General features: G+C 40.2%; 1 protein-coding gene and 1 pseudogene across 1 annotated transcript; one reads left to right on the forward strand and one right to left on the reverse strand.

The window, feature by feature from the left end:
- Positions 1-1,512: 1,512 nt before the first annotated feature.
- On the reverse strand, positions 1,513-18,494 carry LOC111980025 (5-hydroxytryptamine receptor 4-like). The gene is made up of 6 exons (XM_070449756.1): positions 18,307-18,494; positions 6,933-7,020; positions 6,579-6,725; positions 4,334-4,534; positions 2,849-3,002; positions 1,513-2,094 (listed from the first exon to the last, which is right to left on the reverse strand). Exons 2-6 carry the CDS (start codon positions 6,959-6,961, stop codon positions 1,513-1,515), a joined length of 1,113 nt encoding a protein of 370 aa, XP_070305857.1. The 5' UTR covers positions 6,962-7,020; positions 18,307-18,494.
- A 2,184-nt stretch (positions 18,495-20,678) lies between these two features.
- LOC111980224 (uncharacterized) overlaps positions 20,679-24,167 on the forward strand; it is a 401,020-nt pseudogene continuing 397,531 nt past the window's right edge.

A 24,167-nucleotide genomic window follows, 5' to 3' on the forward strand; every position in this document is an offset into this window, starting at 1 on the left:
CTATCATTTGTTTTTCAACCGGACAATGACCCAACACACCTCCAGGCTGCGTAAGTGCTCTTTGACCAAGAAGGGGAGTGATGGAGTGCTGCATCAGATGACCTGGCCTCCTAGTGGTTAGAGCATTGGGCCAGTAACCGAAAGGTTGCTGGATCAAATCCCTGAGCTGACAAGGTAAAATAAATCTGTCGTTCTACCCCTGAACAAGGCAGTTAACCCACTGTTCCCTGGTAGGCCGTCACTGTAAATAAGAATTTGTTCTTAACTGACTTGCCTAGTTTAAATACAGGTTAAATTCAATAAAAAAATCAACCTCTAACCAATTGAGATGGTTTGGGATGAGTTGGACTGCAGAGTGAAGGAAAAGCAGCCAACAAGTGCTCAGCATATGTGGGAACTCCTGTTGGAAAAGCATTCCAGGTGAAGCTGGTTGAGAGAATGCCAAGAGTATGCAAAGCTGTCATCACGGCAAAGGGTAGCTACTAAAATATATTTATATTTGTTTATCACTTTTTTGGTTGCTACATGATTTCATATGTGTTATTTCATAGTTTTGATGTCTTCACTATTATTCTACAATGTAGGAATAGTAAAAATAAAGAAAAACCCTTGAATGAGTAGGTGTGTCCAAACTTTTGACTGGTACTGTATGTACTGCTTCAAGGCTTTCCTAATGTTTTCTTCCTTCCCTCATTCAGAGCAGAGCTAAATGTGTTATGTGTAATGAAATATGAGGGGAAAAGTTGAGGCTGTTTGTCTATAAATGTCACGACTTCCGCCGAGGTCGGTCCCTCTCCTTGTACGGGCGGCGTTCGGCGGTCGACGTCACCGGTCTTCTAGCCATCGCTGATCCATCTTTCATTTTCCATTGGTTTTGTCTTTATTTTCTACACACCTGGTTTTCATTATCCAATTACATGTTCWTGTATTTAACCCTCTGTTTCCCCCATGTTTGTTGTGCGTGATTATTTCTATGTTCAGTTCGGTTCATGATGGCTGGTTTTTCGACGGGTGCTGTGTTCACCCGTGTGTAATTATTACCGTTGGTTTTTGGTCAAGTGTATTTGTTTACCTTGTGCCTTTATTGTTTGAGTAAAGTACGTTGCTCACAAATTTTTCTCTCCTGCGCCTTACTTCATGCACCAGCTACACTGAGCTTCTGACAATAAAAACACCTCATAACAGCGCTGAACCACGGATAACTAAGAAAAATGTTAAAATAACACACAGACATTCAACACATTTAATATCCAACATCTCGAAATCTGATCTAAATATTAATTATTTGATTACCCTGATGGGAGTTGGAGAATAACCAGATTTTCCCTCCAAACCCCAAACGTTTTTGTCAATGTCTTAAAAATGTATTTTAAGTATGATTAGACAACAGATATTCCACATAACCCACCTACCTGAGAGAAGATGATGCACCTGTACCTGAGAGAGAATGATCTTAATTCAGGGCTAGTTGATAAAAGGGAGGACATGGGTGGGGGGTCCAGTATCAGTTCCTTACCTGAGCGCGATGGAGGTCCCGTTGACAGATCCAGAGTAGTGTCTGGTGGGGCCATAGCTCCCCTGGCGTACGTATCTCTCATCACCACAACACAGTATCATGAGGAAGGCCCGTCTGAAGGCCCGGTTCAGGAAGGCGTAGAGAAAGGGGTTAAGGCCAGAGTTAATATAGCCAAGCCACAGCCAGGCGGTCCACATCTGCCAGGGCACACTGTAGTGGATGAAGGGGTCCACCACGTTGGTGATGAAGAAGGGGGCCCAGCAGAGACAGAAGCAGCCCATGATGACAGCCAGGGTCTTGGCAGCCTTGGTCTCTATGCGCATGCGACTGGAGCCCTGCTGCTCGGAGCTGAGGTAGTGCTGGGGGGGCGCCGAGTAGGGGGCGGAGCCTGCCCGCTGCAGCGTGCCAATCTGCCGCACGTGGCCCATGGCGGTGACGTAGATGCGCTGGTAGGCCAGGACCATGAGGCTCAGAGGAACGTAGAAGGCCACGGTGGAGCAGATGAGAGCATACGGACGGTTCACCACGAATACACAGTTGGTCTCGTTGCTGTTGCCGCTAAACTTCCTCTGCTCTATCTGAAGGCAGCGTGCAGAGAGAGAACAATCCGTTAACAAGCCGATCCACATACAGGAAGAGGCATGCACGTTCTGTAGTATCCACATCCACATATGCAATAGTTACACACATGTTTCTCATTCAACCAACAGTATATAAATAGAGAGAGTGCAACGACTGACTGCCTAATGTCCATTTCCTGACTCTCTTACAACAAACTTCGAACAGGTAGACGTATTATTTGTGTTCATAAACTGGTAGCTGTGGATTGTGCTCAGCACTGACTCCGGTGTTTAGGTCTCAGAGCAAGAGGCTGTATGCCTGGTGTTTATGTCTGTCTATGTAAATGGTATTAGTGGCTTTAGTCTTACGATTATTGAGTGCACTAAGAAGGCACTTATATGGGTCATTTGACATTTGTAAACAAACATCAGTTTGACAGAGGGACGTTTTTTCAGGTGTCAAAGATGAAACAATGAGTCATAGTGCTGTTTTTAGAACTAGAAAATGGCTTGTGTAAGTTTGCTCTCCCCAAAGAGCATGATGCTTGAACTGACTACTACATCGCCATCCAATGAATTTGAAATATGTTATGCTTGTTGGTTTAACCATGTGTCCTTCACTTAACATGTGTCCTGTTCACATTTTCAAGGATCAACAAAATGATTTAGTATAAAAAGGATTTAGATGTAATGAATAAGACTAAAGAGCAAGCCACTGTCTGTAGTAGAACCATCAGACAGACAGGAAGAACACAGCTGCTTATAGACTTACAATGTCCTCTATGCCGATGGCGTGCCAACTTTGCATGATGGGAAGGAAGGAGATGAAGGAGGGGATGACCCAGCATCCTCCCAGCATCAGGGCCACTCTCAAGGGCGTCATTTTATTCCTGTACACCAGCGGTTGGCAGCAGATTGCGTAGTACCTATCAATAGAATATAACAACATTATAACAACATTCTAACAACATCCACAACATCATAGATTCAACTGAGGTAAAAAAAAAAAAACTATCTATTGATGGTGTTTTTCTGAATTCTATCTACAGGCCACAAATATCTACCTAATATGTACATACCAAAATATTACCAATGGTGACTCATTCCTAATTCCGTATTCTTTAAAATAATCTCATGACTTGCATAACCAAATAATAAACAAAGTTGACATCCTCTATTGAATTCACCATGTATGGTGGCTTTAGCCCTTTGTATAGTGTCCAAAATATTAAGAACACCTTCCAAATATTGAGTTGCACCCACTTTTGTCCTCAGAACAGTCTCAATTTGTCAGAGCATGGACTCTACAAGGTGTCGAAAGTGTTCCACAGGGATGCTGGCCCATGTTGACTCCAACGCTTCCACAGTTGTGTCAAGTTTGCTGGATGTCCTTTGGGTGGTGGATAATTTTTGCTACACACGAGAAACTGCTGAGCGTGAAAAGCGTTGCGGTTCTTGACACACTCAATCCGGTGTGGCTTGCACCTACTACCATATCCTGTTCAAAGGTACTTAAATCTTTTGTCTTGCCCATTCACCCTATGAATGGCACACATACACAATCCATGTCTCAATTGTCTCAAGGCTTATAAATTTAAAAGAATTACCTGTCTCCTCCCCTTCATCTACGCTGATTGAAGTGGATTTAATAAGTGACATCAATAAGGGATCATAGCTTTCACCTGGATTCACCTGGTCAGTTTATGTCATGGAAAGAGCAGGTGTTCCTAATGTTTTGTACACTCAGTGTAGGTGGATAAGAAAGACAAGCAGTGACTCATCACTTCATACGCTACATTAAAAAAGATAACTATAATTCTAACGACCAATCAGGCCTCTTGTCATGACTCATGTCTCATATTTCCACCCAGGGAAGCTAAAAGAATGATTGGTCCTGTGGAGAAGCAGAAATCATTTTTGTGTTTGGAGCGAGGGGCTGAGCTAGCAGGTGACTCACTACAGTGGCTTTTCACTGTATGGTGCAGGACAAGACAACATAGCTGCTCATCTGTCAGCCATGACAGGCTGCCATATGCTATGGACAAAGAACAACAACAAAGAGGTGCTAGAGGGCCATCCAAGACACATGCTAATTCTAATACAGCTGGGTGTTAACAGAGGCGTAGGGCTATTAGGCTGAACGGATGCATCAAGGTGAATTGGATAGGTGCGTGGAAAAAGTTTGCAATAGCTGGCTGACATATTTACAAATGTTTACATGAGTAAAGGGATGTTTTTCACTATGTTCATTGCTCACCTGTCCAGTGCTATGCAGCACAGGTGTAGGATAGATGCAGTGGTCAGCAGCACGTCCAGTGAGGTCCGAACCAGACAGAATATCTCCCCGTACCGCCACTGACTTGTGGTCAACTCAATGGCTGCAAACGGCATGACAACCACAGCAACCAGGAGGTCTGCAAACGCCAAAGACACTATGAAGTAATTGGTCTTCTTTTTCCTAGAGTGAGACGAGGGACAAAAACATTTAGATTTATTTCCAGAAAGGCACGTGAGTTGAATGCAAAGATAATTATATTTTTGTTATCTGTTAGAATTGTCAACTGATCTGCACAAGACAGAACAAACCTTTTTTCTCTCTAATTACCCTTTAATACTATATCGCTAAACATAAAACATGACAGAAAGGATGCCAGTGCCGGATGTAAAAACAGCTACTTAGTTTGTCGCCAAATAGCTAGGAAGTGGCCTGTTCATCAGTCTGTCCATCACACGTCCTACTTCAATTGAATTCTGATCAATAATGTTTTGGTACATCATTTCATATACAGTACCAGTCAAAAGTTTGGACACACCTAATCATTCAAGGGTTTATTTTTACTATTTTTTATATTGTAGAATAATAGTGAAGACATCAAAACTATGAAATAACACATATGGAATCATGTAGTAACCAAAGAGTGTTAAACAAATCAAAACATATTTTTTATTTTAGATTCTTCAAAGTAGCCCCCCTTTGACAGCTTTGCACACGCTTGGCATTCTCTCAACCAGCTTCATGAGGTAGTCACCTAGAATGCTTTTCCAACAGTCTTGAAGAAGTTCCCACATATGCTGAGCACTTGTTGGCTGCTTTTCCTTCACTCTGCTGTCCAACTCATCCCAAACCATCTCAATTGGGTTGAGGTCGGGTGATTGTGGAGGCCAGGTTATCTGATGCAGCACTCCATCACTCTCCTTCTTGGTCAAATAGCCCTTACACAGCCTGTATGTGTGTTTTTGGGTCATTGCTCGTATTTCTTGGCCCAAGCAAGTCTCTTCTTCTTATTAGTGTCCTTTAGTAGTGGTTTATTTGCAGCAATTCAACCATGACGGCCTGATTCACGCAGTCTCCTCTGAACAGTTAATGTTAAGATGTGTTTCTTACTTGAACTCTGTGAAGCATTTATTTGGGCTGCAATCTGAGGTGCAGTTAATTGACGATATCTGGGGCTGGTAACTCTAATGAACTTATCCCCTGCAGCAAAAGTAACTCTGGGTCTTCCGTTCCTGTGGCAGTCTTCATGAGAGACAGTTTCATCATAACACTTGATGGTTTTTGCGACTGCACTTGAAGAAAGGTCTTGAAATTTTCCGTATTGACTGACTTTCATGTCCTCTAAAGTAATGATGGACTGTCGTTTCCCTTTGCTTATTTGAGTTGTTCTTGCCATAATATGGACTTGGTCTTTTACCAAATAGGGATATCTTCTGTATACCACCCCTACCCTGTCACAACACAATTGGCCCAACACGATTGGCTCAAACGCATTAAGATTAAATAAATGATGATGAACTTCACAGGGTGGTGAAAGTGCACGTGATGAGCTTGATAATAATCTCAGCATGTAAACTATACGTGCGCTCTAGCCAACAGCATTCAATCTGTACCCTGTGCGCTGTTGGCTAGAGCACACGTGCCAAACCCAGAGTGGGCACACTCACTATATAAAGCAACATTTTTCATGAGAAAACCATCAGTAAAGTTGAAAATGCCATTTAACTTGTAGTTTTTATCCGGTACATGGGAATTTAACAGTATTTTTATGTGCACTACATCATCACGCACAGCCTTTTTGGGCTCCCGAGTGGCGCAGCGGTCTAAGGCACTGCATCTCAGTGCTAGAAGCATCCCTAGAGACCCTGGTTCAATCCTGGGCTATATCACAACCGGCCATGATTGGGAATGGCGCACAATTGGCACAGCGTCGTCCGGGTTAAGGTTCGACCGGGGTAGGCCGTCATTGTAAATAAGAATTTGTTCTTAACTGACTTACCTAGTTAAATAAAGGTTAAATAAAATAAATCGGCAATAAGATACAAATGGAAACACATCTCTGGTGGGAAAATGCGCATATGTTTTTATCCTGATTTTAGAATATTTGCATGAAAATCTATTGTCAATTGGATGGAAACCTAGCTTCTGTGGTAAAAACCACATGTTTTCCTCTGACCACTTTTATTTGAAAGAATGGGACTTACATGTAAACAGGAAGTGTGCTTACCGTAGCTGTCTGTCCTTGCAGAGCGCCACCATCACCAGCAGGTTCCCCAGAACAGTCATGATGATGATGATGGTGAGGAAGATGGTGAGAATGATCCTCTCCAGCGAGTTCAGCACTTGCTCCGTGTTTGCCACTTCCTCGACTGAACTACACAATCAAACAATGATGGTTATTGAGTTCATCATCATCACATCATTTCAAATGTGACTAATGAATACAGTAATGCATTAGATACAAGCACAACTCAATCATAACATGTATAAATGAAGACCTTTCATTAAAAAAAATATAATTTTCTGAGTGGCCTTTAGATGTTTAATGTTGATCATCACATGTTCCACTGCGTGTTCTTACTGTTCAGGTGGGTGTGATTCTGTGGCCATCACTGTTCATCTGCATGGAGTTCGCTAGAGGAGAGTCCTCCACACAAAATGCTGTGGCCCTGAGGACAAACACAACCAGGCCCATTCATCACAGCTCCAATACTAACACTGTGAATTATTAAAGTCTACAGCTCTAATCCTGTATGATGGTAATGTTACCCACTCTAAACCTGTCTCGTACGCATGTAACAATGGCTGTTTAGAGGACTTCTTTATCAGTCGTGAATATTATTAACTCAGAAGTCCAGGAAAGTGGTGTTGTCTTATAGCAAACAGTTATAAAGTTCATGTCATAACCCACCATATCTAAAGTGTGTGAGGTTTACCTCATGTTACAGTATCATGGTCCCTATGTCAACATAGTTGATAATCCCTGTCTATGGTCAACGTTTGGCCAACGGTTTTCTTACCACAAGTAAACTTCCTTGAAGCAGACTTGAGATAGGACAGCTACAATAGATAACCAGTACAGTCTGAGAAGGGCTTGAATCCAGGGTCTGGATCCCTCAGACTTTAACAAAACAATAGTGACAGAGCAAATAGAGGGCAGTGGTTGCATGTATCTGCACAGCGTGCTTATGACCCACAAATCTCCCCTCCACACAAAGCTTAGGGGCATGACAGCACACACAGACACACAAGCACACGTGCGTACTGTGCACCCACACACACACACCTTACAGAACAAACACAACCCACACAGCCAATGGAATAACAAAATATCTGCTCGATCTGTATTTAATCACATAAAAGAGAGCAGAGAAAGCTTTTAGACAACGCCACCATTTTCTTTGACACACTATTTCTCTAGAGGTGTCTGAATTTCCGAACATAAATGTGTCATCTTTCAGACAGGGAGTTTAGTTAAACAGGAAGGTTCCCCTACACAACACGAGGAAGGGAGACGAGTTTTGGCACATTATTATTAACATGGAGTCCTCTGTGGCCAAATCACACCTCAGCCTCCGGAGAGGGAGCAGTGGGTCCAAATCACACAGGAGTGCTCTGCCTGGAGCCCCTGCTGGATAAATACATGCGGAGAGTGAGAGTGAGGTGGGAGTATGCTGAGATCCAAGTGGGTAAATACATGAGAGAACTGAGGTGTATACCATTCTAGAAGACTCCTCATTCCAATGGAGATCACACTCTTAAGCACAGCTCTTCAAAACAAAGGCATGCCTCCCATATTGGATTTCTCCATAATCTGCCAGGCTTCAGTTCTCCATGAATTTTGCAGCCTCAGAGTGGCATGACAGTCTGACAGCTTCTGATGGAATGATGGACCATTCCAGAGCAATTATATCCTCACAAGTTACATTTATAAACATGTAATCACATTGGAATGACTGTCATTCTATAGCATTCCAAGAGTTGTATAAAAAAAATGTAGGTAAATAAATATACAATAATTTGACACTGTCTTCACAAATCACAGTTTGAGATCTAGTTATCCTTAATCCTAAACTGGAACATGAAGTACACATTTTACAAAGAGAAGACGCATTCCAGGAACATAAACACTTGACTTGGCGATGGCATCACAGTCTATTTCACAATGCTCACATTGAGTCCTCTAAACACTCTCTCTGGGAATTTTATTCATGTAAGGCTTTTCTTTTGTGATCAAATACTTCAGAGAAGTATATTAACTTCTCATTCCAAGGCTTTGAGGCAAAGAAACAGTCATGTTCGAGCATAAAAACAGTCTGAAGCCATTGAAATGAATAGCTTGTCGGAGTCAGGTCCTCAGCAATGCACTACAATAGTTTAGAACAGGAATGTCAAGCAGAATCTATCCAAAGCACTGCAATCCTGTGAAATAACTGCCATCCTTGCAATTACAAGAACCAAGATATTTGCAGATGATCATGCCATGAATACAAATAAAACTTACTGTAAAAGCCTTGAATGAATCCCAATTAATTTACCAGTGCCACCATATAAATAATTTGCAAGTAGATACTCCAAAACAACTTCACACATAATTGCACAAATCTTGCTTTAAGAGGTCTGGCATGCGGTGGATTTACATGCGAGGAGAAGGAGGGTCAAATCTGGCCACTGGTGGCTTGGACTCCTCCATGACACCACTGTAGTGCTCTCGTTGCTCAATGGGTGAGGTTCCTCCTATCATATCCACAACCAATACATTCCAGAAAACACTAACAGACATTTTATTGAAAAGCACGTTGCTAGTCTTTGAAAAGTGTAATATACACTGAGTATACCAAACATTAGGAACACCTTCCGAATAATGAGTTCAATAAGGGATCATAGCTTTCACCTGGATTCACCTGGTCAGTCTATGTCATGGAAAGAGCAGGTGTTCTTAATGTTTAGTACACTCAGTGTAGTTCAACTGGTAATGGATAAATAAAATAAAATAGTTTACTGCTAAAATACATGAAAATAACACTTGTTGCCTTTTGTTCATTTTCATCCGTGGTCCCAGAAAAAAAATAAAGGATTCCAAATCTGGGCATTTCACTTTCCAGTGTGTTCAGGGCATACTTTTGTCCCAACAAATTCAGCCAAGGAGCCGAGTTTAACTCAGACAGACAAGCCTGAAGAGAAATTGAAGGGAATTTTAGAAAAAGCATACTTACAAAGTTTGTTCAAGAACTGATATATATGAGCTCCTAGAGAATCAAAATAACTAAATCAGAGATCCCTGATATGTTAAACACCTGCCACCATCACAATTCAGAGTTATTGAGAAGGACTAAAACAGATTACTTGAATAACAGTACAGTACATTACATAACATTAGTGGAGGAATAACAAACAGTTCTGACAAATTCTGCTCGCATAATCAGATCTGACACCTTCCCACACTAGCTGTCTTTACCGTGTGGCTCTTCAACAGGCAAACTGATTCATTTTTGATGCACCTCCACTGACCACATGCCACAATTTGTTTCATTTATTTTATTTTAAATTATAGAATATATAATGTAGCTATGCTATAATCTCAGCCACAGTAGTTTATTACAATAAGAGTAAGTAACTGTAACAATAGATTGATAGTAACTGTAACAGTGGGTTGATAGTAACTGTAACAGTAGGTTGATAGTAACTGTAACAGTAAGATCTGATAGTAACTGTAACAGTAGGTTGATAGGTAACTGTAACAGTGGGTGATAGTAACTGTAACAGTAGTACGGTTTTGATAGTAACTGTAACAGTGGGTTGATAGTAACTGTAACAGTGGGTTGATAGTACTGTAACATTAGGTTGATAGTAACTGCAACAGTAGGTTGATAGTAGCTGTAACAGTGGGTTGATAGTAACTGTACCAGTAGGTTGATAGTAACTGTAACAGTAGGTTGATAGTAACTGTAACAGTAGACTGATAGTAACTGTAACAGTAGGTTGATAGTAACTGTAACAGTAGGTTGATAGTAACTGCAACAGTAGGTTGATAGTAACTGTAACAGTAGACTGATAGTAACTGTAACAGTAGATTGATAGTAACTGTAACAGTAGGTAGATAGTAACTGTAACAGTAGACTGATAGTAACTGTAACGGGATTGATAGTAACTGCAACAGTAGGTTGATAGTAACTGTAACAGTAGACTGATAGTAACTGTAACAGTGGGTTGATAGTAACTGTAACAGTGGACTGATAGTAACTGTAACAGTAGGGTGATAGTAACTGTAACGTGGGTTGATAGTAACTGTAACAGTAGGTTGATAGTAAATGTAACAGTGGGTTGATAGTAACTGTAACAGTGGGTTGATAGTAACTGCAACAGTAGGTTGATAGTAGCTGTAACAGTGGGTTGATAGTAACTGTACCAGTAGGTTGATAGTAACTGTAACAGTAGGTTGATAGTAACTGTAACAGTAGATTGATAGTAACTGTAACAGTAGGTAGATAGTAACTGTAACAGTAGACTGTAGTAACTGTAACAGTGGGTTGATAGTAACTGTAAAGCAGTAGACTGATAGTAACTGCAACAGTAAGTGGATAGTAACTGTAACAGTGGGTTGATAGTAACTGTAACAGTAGACTGATAGTAACTGTAACAGTAGGGTGATAGTATGTAACAGTGGGTTGATAGTAACTGTAACAGTAGGTTGATAGTAACTGTAACAGTGGGTTGATAGTAACTGTAACAGTAGGTTGATAGTACTGTAACAGTAGACTGATAGTAACTGTAACAGTAGGTTGATAGTAACTGTAACAGTAGACTGATAGTAACTGTAACAGTAGGGTGATAGTAACTGTAACAGTGGGTTGATAGTAACTGTAACAGTAGGTTGATAGTAACTGTAACAGTGGGTTGATAGTAACTGTAACAGTGGGTTGATAGTAACTGTAACAGTAGATTGATAGTAACTGTAACAGTAGGTTGATAGTAACTGTAACAGTAGACTGATAGTAACTGTAACAGTAGGGTGATAGTAACTGTAACAGTGGGTTGATAGTAACTGTAACAGTAGGTTGATAGTAACTGTAACAGTGGGTTGATAGTAACTGTAACAGTGGGTTGATAGTAACTGTAACATTAGGTTGATAGTAACTGCAACAGTAGGTTGATAGTAGCTGTAACAGTGGGTTGATAGTAACTGTACCAGTAGGTTGATAGTAACTGTAACAGTAGGTTGATAGTAACTGTAACAGTAGACTGATAGTAACTGTACAGTAGGTTGATAGTAACTGTAACAGTAGGTTGATAGTAACTGCAACAGTAGGTTGATAGTAACTGTAACAGTAGACTGATAGTACTGTAACAGTAGATTGATAGTAACTGTAACAGTAGGTAGATAGTAACTGTAACAGTAGACGTATAGTAACTGTAACAGTGGATTGATAGTAACTGCAACAGTAGGTTGATAGTAACTGTAACAGTAGACTGATAGTAACTGTAACAGTGGGTTGATAGTAACTGTAACAGTGGACTGATAGTAACTGTAACAGTAGGGTGATAGTAACTGTAACAGTGGGTTGATAGTAACTGTAACAGTAGGTTGATAGTAAATGTAACAGTGGGTTGATAGTAACTGTAACAGTGGGTTGATAGTAACTGCAACAGTAGTTTGATAGTAGCTGTAACAGTGGGTTGATAGTAACTGTACCAGTAGGTTGATGTAACTGTAACAGTAGGTTGATAGTAACTGTAACAGTAGACTGATAGTAACTGTAACAGTGGATTGATAGTAACTGCAACAGTAGGTTGATAGTAACTGTAACAGTAGACTGATAGTAACTGTAAAAGTGGGTTGATAGTAACTGTAACAGTGGACTGATAGTAACTGTAACAGTGGGTTGATAGTAACTGTAACAGTAGACTGATAGTAACTGTAACAGTGGGTTGATAGTAACTGTAACAGTGGAGTGATAGTAACTGTAACAGTGGGTTGATAGTAACTGTAACAGTAGACTGATAGTAACTGCAACAGTAAGTGGATAGTAACTGTAACAGTGGGTTGATAGTAACTGTAACAGTAGACTGATAGTAACTGTAACAGTAGGGTGATAGTAACTGTAACAGTGGGTTGATAGTAACTGTAAACAGTAGGTTGATAGTAACTGTACAGTGGGTTGATAGTAACTGTAACAGTGGTTGATAGTAACTGTAACAGTAGACTGATAGTAATGTAACAGTAGGTTGATAGTAACTGTAACAGTAGACTGATAGTAACTGTAACAGTAGGGTGATAGTAACTGTAACAGTGGGTTGATAGTAACTGTAACAGTAGGTTGATAGTAACTGTAACAGTGGGTTGATAGTAACTGTAACAGTGGGTTGATAGTAACTGTAACAGTAGATTGATAGTAACTGAACAGTAGGTTGATAGTAGCTGTAACAGTGGGTTGATAGTAACTGTACCAGTAGGTTGATAGTAACTGTAACAGTAGGTTGATAGTAACTGTAACAGTAGACTGATAGTAACTGTAACAGTAGGTTGATAGTAATGTAACAGTAGACTGATAGTAACTGTAACAGTAGGTTGATAGTAACTGTAACAGTAGGTTGATAGTAATGCAACAGTAGGTTGATAGTAATGTAACAGTAGGTAGATAGTAACTGTAACAGTAGACTGATAGTAACTGTAACAGTGGATTGATAGTAACTGCAACAGTAGGTTGATAGTACTGTAACAGTAGACTGATAGTAACTGTAACATGGGTTGATAGTAACTGTAACAGTGGACTGATAGTAACTGTAACAGTGGGTTGATAGTAACTGTAACAGTAGACTGTAGTAACTGCAACAGTAAGTGGATAGTAACTGTACAAGTGGGTTGATAGTAACTGTAACAGTAGGTTGATAGTAACTGTAACAGTAGGTTGATAGTAACTGTAACAGTAGATTGATAGTAACTGTAACAGTAGATTGATAGTAACTGTATAAGTAGTTGATAGTAACTGTAACAGTAGTTGATAGTAACTGTACAGTAGGTTGATAGTAACTGTAACAGTGGGTTGATAGTACTGAACAGTAGATTGATAGTAACTGTAACAGTAGGTTGATAGTAACTGTAACAGTAGATTGATAGTAACAGTAACAGTAGGTTGATAGTACTGTAACATGGGTTGATAGTAACTGCAACAGTAGGGTGATAGTAACTGTAACAGTAGATTGATAGTAACTGTAACAGTAGGTTGATAGTAACTGTAACAGTGGGTTGATAGTAACTGTAACAGTAGATTGATAGTAACTGTAACAGTAGATTGATAGTAACTGTAACAGTGGGTTGTAGTAACTGTAACAGTAGGTTGATAGTAACTGTAACAGTGAGTTGATAGTAACTGTAACAGTAGATTGATAGTAACTGTAACAGTGGGTTGATAGTAACTGTAACAGTAGGTTGATATTAACTGTAACATAGGTTGATATTAACTGTAACAGTGGGTTGATAGTAACTGTAACAGTAGGTTGATAGTAACTGTAACAGTAGATTGATAGTAACTGTAACAGTAGGTAGATAGTAACTGTAACAGTGGGTTGATAGTAACTGTAACAGTAGGTTGATAGTAACTGTAACAGTGGGTTGAGAGTAACTGTAACGTAGGTTGATAGTAACTGTAAAAGTAGGTAGATAGTAACTGTAACAGTGGGTTGATAGTAACTGTAACAGTAGGTTGATAGTAACTGTAACAGTGGGTTGATAGTAACTGTAACAGTAGGTTGATATTAACTGTAACAGTAGATTGATAGTAACTGTAACAGTAGATTGATAGTAACTGTAACAGTAGGTTGATAGTAACTGTAACAGTGGGTTGATAGTAACTGTAACAGAGTGTTGATAGTAACTGTAACAGTAGGTTGATAGTAACTGTAACAGTAGGTTGATAGTAACTGTAACAGTAGGTTGATAGTAACTGTAACAGTGGGTTGATAGTAACTGTAACAGTGGGTTGATAGTAACTGTAACAGTGGGTTGATAGTAACTGTAACGTAGGTTGATTAACTGTAACAGTAGGTTGATATTAACTGTAACAGTAGGTTGATAGTAACTGTAACAGTGGGTTGATAGTAACTGTAACAGTAGGTTGATAGTAACTGTAACAGTAGATGATAGTAACTGTAACAGTAGGTTGATAGTAACTCTAACAGTAGATTGATAGTAACTGTAACAGTGGATTGATAGTAACTGTAACAGTGGGCTGATAGTAACTGTAACAGTAGGTTGATAGTAACTGTAACAGTGGGTTGATAGTAACTGTAACAGTAGGTTGATAGTAACTGTAACAGTAGGTTGATAGTAACTGTAACAGTAGGTTGATAGTAACTGTAACAGTAGATTGATAGTAACTGTAACAGTGGGTTGATAGTAACTGTAACAGTAGGTTGATAGTAACTGTAACAGTAGATTGATAGTAACTGTAACAGTGTTGATGGTAACTGTAACAGTAGGTTGTAGTAACTGTAACAGTGGGTTGATAGTAACTGTAACAGTGGGTTGGTAGTAACTGTAACAGTGGGTTGATAGTAACTGTAACAGTAGGTTGATAGTAACTGTAACAGTAGGTTGATAGTAACTGTAACAGTGGGTTGGTAGTAACTGTAACAGTGGGTTGGTAGTAAACTGTAACAGTGGGTTGGTAGTAACTGTACAGTGGGGGTTGCGTAGTAACTGTAACAGTGGGTTGATAGTAACTGTAACAGTAGGTTGGACAGTGTGTTCTATGTACCATACGTTCTATGTATGTTTTGGGACTGTTCCTCTAATGGCTGACTAATTGTACTTCTCTACAGTAACACTATGGTGTCATCTTTTCAAATAATGGCGAGCATTTCAAAGGCTCTCAATTTCTCTATAAACAACATTATAAAGATGACTTTAACTTTTCCATGTGCTCAGGGAGACAATTTCACACGCGAAGCACACCAACAACAGGGACAAGACGCAAACCCGGACATTCGTTCCGTGCAAAGAAATATATTTCATGAATTGAGCTACTTAGATGACTGTAATGATCTCTGAAGGAGTAATTGACCATGCAGGGACACTCAGAGGAGTTGTGACAGGCTGTGATGGGGGTAACCAGAGAATGAACACAGACACACCAGGCACCATGGAATAAAACAGCTATTTGCTACCATCAGGTTGCTGTGGATGTGGTTTTCCCTTTATTTGGTGGGAACTGACTGAATCTCCATTCTCTCAATGCACCATATGGCAGTACTGTCAATATCAATGATTTCTAGATGCTTGGGCTATTGACTGTGACTAAAGCTATGTCAAGTGTTCCAAAAACAAGTTTTCACGTGATTTCACATGTGAAATTTCACATGAAATCATGTGATTTTCCACTTGTTAAATCATGTGGTTTTTCCTGTAAGGGAGATAGGAGAATTTCACTTTGTCAAAAGTGGAGCTTGGAAGTCAAAGCAACCTGAAACAGAAGGAAACAAAAATAAAGTCGTAGCAGAATCCTATGGGTGTGGTATGCTACACTGGAGCACCAGCAGAGACAGAGACTCATAACACTATGTGCAGCCACCTGGAAGGCACAGCGCTATATCTATAGCCTAGTTACTATCGTCCTGATTATGTCTGCTGGTGCCTTAATTAAGAGAAAGAGCAAAGTTCCTAATCAGATAACTGTTCCTACACAGGCAAACATCCTCTTGAAGGTATTTCAGCAAGGCTATACATGATGCCTTGGAAATGAATGAAATTAAATGAAACAGGATTGGCTACAGGATAAGCATTCCTCCTGGAGGGTAACGTTACATAATCACTGGAGCTCTCCTAAACAAACTGTGGACCTGGTAGCAGCTGACCTCTGTTTTGGTAATATATTTCAAAGAGGCAGGAGATGATAATCTGACCCCAGAGAGAGCAGTGAAAGGGGTGTGTGTGCACGTGCACGTGCATGCGTGTGTAGGGGTGGCAGGTAGCCTAGCGCTTAGAGTGTTGGGCCAGGGCAAAGTAACCGAAAGGTCGATGGTTTGAATCCTTGAGCTTACAAGGTGAAAATTCGGTCGATCTGCCCTTGAGCAAGGCACTTAAGCCTAATTGTTTCTGTAAGTCACTCTGGATAAGAGTGTCTGCTAAATGACTAAAATGTTTTTAAAAATGTGTGTGTGATAGAGAGAGCGTGTGTACTCTGTGCTGTTAAATGGATGTTCTGTACTTTCTCCTCTCTTTTTACCTCCATTTAGAACAGGGGTGTTAGTTGAACTGTGGACAGCCAACCTGATCTCTGCTCAAATGAAATCCACAAGGTGTTACACTATAAAACCCAACAAGGTGTTAGACTATAAACCAACCCAGTGTGTGATAGGCTACTGTTTCTAAAGGGTGATGAAGTAACAAGGAAGGAAGAATTCATATCTGATGTTAATGGAATATTAATTTCGAAAAACATTATTTAGATTCAAAAGTGCTCTTTGGTTCTGAAAGACTTCTATTAATATCATTACAATTTATAAGCCTACTATTATTTTGATATAGCCTACAAGCACTTAGATTTGCCAATGTCATATCACCATCAAGCAATCAACTGTAATTTTAAACTATGGACAATAAACTGTTCTTTGCCAGTTAAGTATGAAAACTGGGTTAAAATAGTGCACTAGAATGGACAAAAATATGCACAAAAAGAGCAAATTTAATATGATACAGCTCTGTTCCAGTTTTGGGGAAGTTACTCTGAAAATATAGTTTACCAAGCTACCAATTACTTTAGACTGGAAGAAGTTAATCTACACTAAAGCTACCCTTAAGAAAAATATACGTTTACTTAACTAAAGATACTTTAAAAAACAAAACCAGGTACTTTTAGACTTTTACTCAAGTAGTATTTTACTGGGAGACGTTCACTTTTACTTGAGTCATGTTCTATTAAGGTATCTTTACTTGTACTCAAGTATGAAAATTGGGTACCTTTTCCACCACTGATTTCACTACTCCCCAACACTACTCTGTTCACAATCAAATTAGCTACCCTATCATAACCATGAACACATAATAATAATTGCTAGATAATTGCTATCTCGATTATAACATGCATTAATTAGTAATAAAAAATAAAATCATTAGCATATACAATTACAGTGGTGGAAAAAGTACTCGATTTTCATACTTGTGTAAAAGTAAAGATACCTTAATAGAAAATGACTCAACTGAAATTGAAAGTCACCCATTAAAATACTACTTGAGTAAAAGTCTAAAAGTATTTGGTTTAAAATATACTTAAGTATCAAAAGTAAAAGTACTAATAATTTAAAATTCTTTATATTAAGCAAACCAGATTGCACAATGTTCTAGTTGTTTTTAAATTTACGGATAGCCATGGTCACACTCCAACACTCAGACATAATTTAAAAACAAAGCATTTGTGTTAAGTGAGTCCGCCAGATCAGAGGCAGTAAGGACCAGCCATGTTCTATTGAGAACTGTGCGAACTGGACAATTTTCTGTCCTGCTAAGCATTCAAAATGTAACGAATACTTCTGGGTGTCAGGGAAAATGTATGGAGTAAAAAGTACATTATTTTCTATAGGAATGTAGTGAAGTAAAAGTAAAAGTTGTCAAAAATATAAATAGTAAAGTACAGATAACCCCAAAAAACTACCTAAGTAGTACTTTATAGTATTTTTACTTAAGCACTTTACACCACTGCACAATTCAGGGTTTGTATGGGGGCTGTGTATGTCTATAAAATAATTCGGGTTAATGCGTCCGTTAATCATAGTCGGGTATACCAGTCAATTTGCTAAATTCTCGTACGTAATTGTGTTACACACAACTCTATCGCCCATGCAGAATATCCCCAGACTATTATTCGACGTAACCCATTCATTTTCAATGCCTGAATAACTTAAAAACAAACCACAACGCTGCTGAGAGGTTCCGAACTTGATCTTAAAGTTTTCCTCACCTGTGGGCTCGACGCCTCGCTTTACGGGTTCGAACAGCCCTGTGTTGCTATGGACTCTCATATTCCATTGGTATTTTGTCACAGAATAAACACATCAAGCAATGACCATTGACTGCCATAGGTGCGGGTAAATGAGATACCATGGTGCGCAAGGCGATGTGCAGGAGAACAGATGATTGAGCAGCGATCACAGTTTGCAAACGAACTAAATTGGCGAGTTGGGCTGTAGATGGGAAATCCTCTTTCAAAGCCCGCTTCTCCCAGATGAAAGAAGGGGTTGACTATGACGCCCCCGTGGGGTTCAAATAGAGAGACACCAGACCACATATCTCCATATCAATGGCTCTGTCTGTACCACCTTTTATTGTGTCAAGTGCTAGATAAACACTTTGTTTCATTTTTTGTTTGGCAGGACAACTGGTACTTTGATGGTCAACACTGACATTCTACTTGCCTCAGAATCTGCATTGGTCTGCAGCTTCAAATAAAATGTCAGATGAAAACAAAGTAGATGTTCAAACAGTATTAATCCAAGATATAGCGAAAGAGGATTATTTTGGAACAATACACAATGAATCTTGCTTACAACAAACGTGTGCCTTTATTTAGATTGTTTTTGTGCTGATTGTACAGATATTGTGACAGCTGATTAAATGGCATCACTTGAGAAGGCAAGAACAATAATCATGTCAGAAGTGCAGTATTATCATAAGGAGACGTATACTTGTAATACGGAGGAGGAATGGAGGGTAAAAGAGAGGCAGAGGAGGTCTAAGAGAGAGAGGGAGGAAGAGGGTGAGCTTGAGTCGGTTAAAAAGGGTAGGGAAAAGGGAGATGGTTTGTTTAAACAAGAATGGTAGAAACTGTAAGCAGAGTGAGCTGAAGACAGGAGGAGAAATGGAAGTGAATGAGGGCGAAGTATCGGAGGTGGCAGATGTGGTGAAGTTCTCGGAGCCCGAGGCTTGCACCAAGGGTCAGGATGAAGATGATTCTGTGACAGTAGGAGTGATGTTTTTGGAAAAGGTGGACCCTTGCCTTTTGGCTGATCCATTCATCAACCAATTCCACAGTACCCAACTCTGTTTTGATCCACCCTGAAACCACAATTCACATCTCTTACCCCCATTAATTTAACGCGGAGCGCCTGCTCCCTCTGACCAGTAGAAACACAAACAATTATCACAAGACCACTTCTGGTTACCCTCACCAATTCCACAGCACCCAACTCTGTTTATCCTGACCCTTGGTGCAAGTTGGGTGCTGTGGAATCGGTGAGGGTAGCCAGAAGTGGTCTTGTGATAATTGTTTGTGTTTCTGCTGGTCAGAGGGAGCAGGTGCTCCATGTTAAATGAATGGGGGGAAGAGATGTGAATTGTTTTGCTCTCAAGAAAAGGGCACCATTGAAAGGAATGATTACTGGAGTAGCTGTAAATGGGAACGTTGACCAACTGAAGGGGAAGATTCCAGGTATTTGTGATGCTCGTCGTTTGGTGCGACGCAGATAGGGTGGCGTGAGTGGTGAAACAGAAGAGTCTGTTCCTTTGAGTTTTGATGTTGAGTCTTTGCCCGACAAAGTGATGTTAGGATATATAAGTTATCCTGTACAAGCTTTTGTGCCGAATACATTACGTTGTTACAGGTGTCAAGCGTATGGACATGTGGCAGCAGTGTGTAGGAGGGAGGGTCCAAGGTGTGAAAAGTGCAGAAAGGCATGAGACAAAGGAATGTGTAGCACTGGGGAAAGTAGTGGTATGTGTTAATTGTAGGGGTGCCCATGGGGCTGGGGATCAGATACCACCCGTGCTAGAGAGGCCGGTTGGGGTTTCCAGGTTTAGAGTAGGGCAGAAGTTGTCATATGCTGAGGCAGTGAAGAAAGTAGAGGAAAATGGGTCATGGGGGAGGGATCCAGAGAGGAGTGGTGTGAGAATAAACCAACAAGTGATATATGTTTCAGTACGATTGGATTTTTAGCATTTAGTTCAGGGAGGGAACGTAAGTCGCAGAAAATTGAGGTTGTGGTGGCAACTGCAGAGAGGTATTTGGGTGTGCGAGACTTGACGTCAAAAGAGTTACAGGGTGTGTTAAGTGGTGGTGTCCCATCCTTTTAGACTGTTGGCCTGAGGTAGGATTAAATATATTTAAATAATGGAATAAGGTGTTATTTTCTTTTCTTGTTTCTTTTTTGTGAGTATAGTGTTAGATGGTAGTGTATTTGTTTATTTAAATAAATAAATACATCTATCAAAGGATGAGGGATTTATAATCCAGTCTAGTAGGTGGCGGTATTGCAACATTCATTGGATGCCAACCGCCGTTAAACCTCATCGAAGAAGAAGACAAATGTGTGCCAATCTGCTACAGGAGGCTCGAACTGCAGGCACTCCTGATGAAGTGGTGGGGGTGGGACTAACTGAAGTCCATCCAGGAAGCTTTTTGCTGAATACTTTCAGTTGCCATCGAGATATCACGATGGGATAGCAGTAATGTGATAGTTCTGTGTAATACAATATGCCAGTTTTTAGAAAAAACTAAACACATTTCGTAACGTTAATCCTGTGGGGGTTTTTCGGAGTTTGTTTTCATGGCATAGTTAGTTAAACATTAGCCATGTTTATCGTCAACCTTGTTGCAGAATGGATCAATAGTATATGCAGAATAGATGCAGAATAAGCATTTTTTTTGGACCATCTGCTGTCTAATCCAACAACTGTGTGGTTAATTTACCACTGAGCTAACCCCAGCAGTAAACTCATTTTAAATCATGTCGAAACTAGTGGGCACTGCGGGGGTCTCTGTGTTGGGCGACAAATCTTTGGAGTTTTACCGAGATCCAGTGGCTTTTTGTGAACAGCGTATTGAAAAGCATGGGACACGGATATTTCAATCAAGACTTCTGAACAAACCAACTTCCTTCGTCTGTTCGGTGGAAGGGATGAAGGAATTACTTTGCGGTATAGCCACTTATTCGTGTGTATGTGCGTGTGTGTCACAATAACCTAATCAGTTCAACGGTAACAAGTTTTGACTAATAGGCCAACATTCTTATACATTCATAGTTTTTGCTTTTCAGTCTACATATCAGTTTAGGGTCAATTTCAATTTTTAACGCATTAGTAGGAAGTGATATGATTACATCAATAATGGGCTCCCGAGTGGCGCAGCGGTCTAAGGCACTGCAACTCAGTGCGAGAGGCGTCACCCTCGTTCGAATCCAGGCTGTATCACAACCGGCCGTGATTGGGAGTCCCATAGGGCAGTGCACAATCGTCGTCAGGGTTTGGCTGGTGTCAGCCGTCATTTTAAATAATAATTTGTTCTTAACTGATTTGCCTGGTTAAATTAAAAATACATTTAAAAAATATATAATATTTGTCCATTGATTAGACAGGGCTTGGTAACTGACCATTCATGAGATGGACCTGTGACTTTCCCTAGGGTGTATTGGTGAGAATTGTGTGTTTCCCAATTGAAAGAGGACATTGCAACTTATGTGATCATGACTGTATTTCAGAGAAGTCATCTGTGTTCCTGAAAGACCCCACTGATGTAATGCACAACATGTATGGAGACAACATAGTGACTGCTAATGGTGAGTTCATGTCCCAAAGGTCCATAGGGTGCAACTTGCATGCAATTTGCTTATAAGGATATAGGGGTTGTATTAGAGAGCCTACACCTCCTCTGGCCTTTACAAAAACATATTTGATTGTACATGTTCACAGGGTAAAGCTGCTTTAGGCCTTCACACTATTTGCTTGTTTTATTAATTTATCAGAAGTTGAAAAACAGAATATTCATTATTTAGACCAATAGATGGAGTCATTGCACATTTTTTCTTTATTTCTGCTTTATTATGAGCAACTCCATAATGTTATCTTTTGTATTCTGTATGGTTCATCCAGGCGAGGAAGCCTGCTTGCTGCGTCTGTCTCTCACCAACCTTTTCACAGGAAAGTGTCTGGCCTCAGGCTCTGACCTCATTAACAGGTAAAGACTAGTTTCATTTATTGAGTATGACAGGGTGACCAAATGTCATTATAAATATACCTTCATTAAGGATAACAATGCTTGTTTCTCTGTTTTTCTTTCCTGCACAGTGTTTCTGAACGGTGCTTGAAGGACCTTTCTGCAACGTAAGAACCCTTGAAACCTCGACTCACATTCCTTCATGCACTTCTGTCTTACTCAACATACACTAGCAGGACCATACCAGAAATGTATGACCTACACTGCTTTCAGAAAGTATTCATACCCCTTGACTTATTACACATTTTGTTGTGTTACAGCCTGATTTCAAAATGAAAAAAAAAAAAAAGAATTCTCTCCTACAGTATTTACACACAATACCCCATAATGACAAAGTGAAAACATGTTTTTAGAAATTTTTGCACATTTATTTAAATTGAATACAGACATTTCTCATTCACACCCTTGAGTCAAGACATGTTAGAATCACCTTTGGCAGCTATTACAGCTGTGGTTCTTTCTGGGTGAGTCTCTAAGAACTTTTCACACCTAGATTGTGCAATATTTGCACAAAATTCTTCAAGTTCTGTCAAATTGGTTGTTGATCATTGCTAGACCTCCATTTTCAAGTCTTGCCATAGATTTTCAAGCCGATTTAAGTCAAAACTGTAACTAAGCCACTCAGGAACATTTCATGTCATCTTGGTAAGCAATTCCAGTGTATATTTGGCCTTGTGTTTTATGTTATTGTCATGCTGAAAGGTGAATTTGTCTCCCAGTGTCTGCTGGAAAGCAGACTGAACTAGGTTATCCTGTAGGATTTTGCCTATGCTTAGGTCTATTCCGTTTCTTTTTATCCACTCCAAAAAATCCATAGTCCTTGCCGATGACAAGCATACCCATAACATGATGCAGCCACCACCATGATTGAAAACAGTGGGGGCTGGTGTGAGGAGCTATAGGAAGACGGGGTCATTGTAATGGCTGGAATGAAATTAATGGGACGGAGTCAAACGTGGTTTCCATATGTTTGATGTGTTTGATACCTTTCAATTTATTCCATTCCAGCCATTACAATTACCTCGTCCTCCTATAACTCTTCCCACCAGCCTCCACTCATTGAAAATATGACGCATGGTACTCAGTGATGTGTTGTGTTGAAATGTTTCCTTATTTGCAAGCATTGGAAAACCTCCCTGATCTTAGTCATTGAATCTCTGTTTGAAATGCACTGCTGGACTGAGGGACCTTTTATAGATAATTGTGTGTGTGTGTGGGTTACAGAGATGAGGTAGTCATTCAAAAATCATGTTAAACACTATTATTACACACAGAGTCCATGGGGTATTGTGTGTAGGCCAGTGTCACAAAATCTCAATTAAATCTATTTTAAATTCAGGCTGTAACACAACAAAATGTGGAAAAAGTCAAGGGGTGTGAATACTTTCTGAAGGCACTGTATTTCCATGTATGTTCTGTTCACTTCTCCGATTACCACTTCTTGTGTAGTGGGGAGCCCGTGTCGGTGTACCCTCTGTTTAAACGACTGGGAACAGAACTGGTGTTGGGGCTGTTCCTGAATGTGAACCCAGATGAGACACCAAAGCTTTTCCAGGACATTACAGCACTCTGTACCCTACACTGGCATGGTGAGATTACATGCTCTGTACCCTACACTGGCATGGTGAGATTACATGCTCTGTACCCCACACTGGCACGGTGAGATTACAGGCTCGGTACCCTACACTGGCATGGTGAGATTACAGGCTCGGTACCCTACACTGGCACGGTGAGATTACAGGCTCGGTACCCTACACTGGCACGGTGAGATTACAGGCTCGGTACCCTACAACTGGCACGGTGAGATTACAGGCTCGGTACCTACACTGGCACGG

Source organism: Salvelinus sp. IW2-2015, linkage group LG20 (genome assembly GCF_002910315.2).
Source record: "Salvelinus sp. IW2-2015 linkage group LG20, ASM291031v2, whole genome shotgun sequence".
Taxonomy (NCBI): Eukaryota; Metazoa; Chordata; class Actinopteri; order Salmoniformes; family Salmonidae; genus Salvelinus; species Salvelinus sp. IW2-2015.

What these genes read in the sequence shown, in the direction of transcription:
- LOC111980025 (XM_070449756.1), bottom strand. Translation starts at nt 6,961, where the DNA reads ATGGCCACAGAATCACACCCACCTGAACA. An exon ending in TGCAAGGACAGACAGCTACG is followed by an intron (nt 4,535 to 6,578) that starts GTAAGCACACTT and finishes GTCTCACTCTAG; the next exon opens with GAAAAAGAAGACCAATTACT. An exon ending in CCATCGGCATAGAGGACATT is followed by an intron (nt 2,095 to 2,848) that starts GTAAGTCTATAA and finishes CGCTGCCTTCAG; the next exon opens with ATAGAGCAGAGGAAGTTTAG.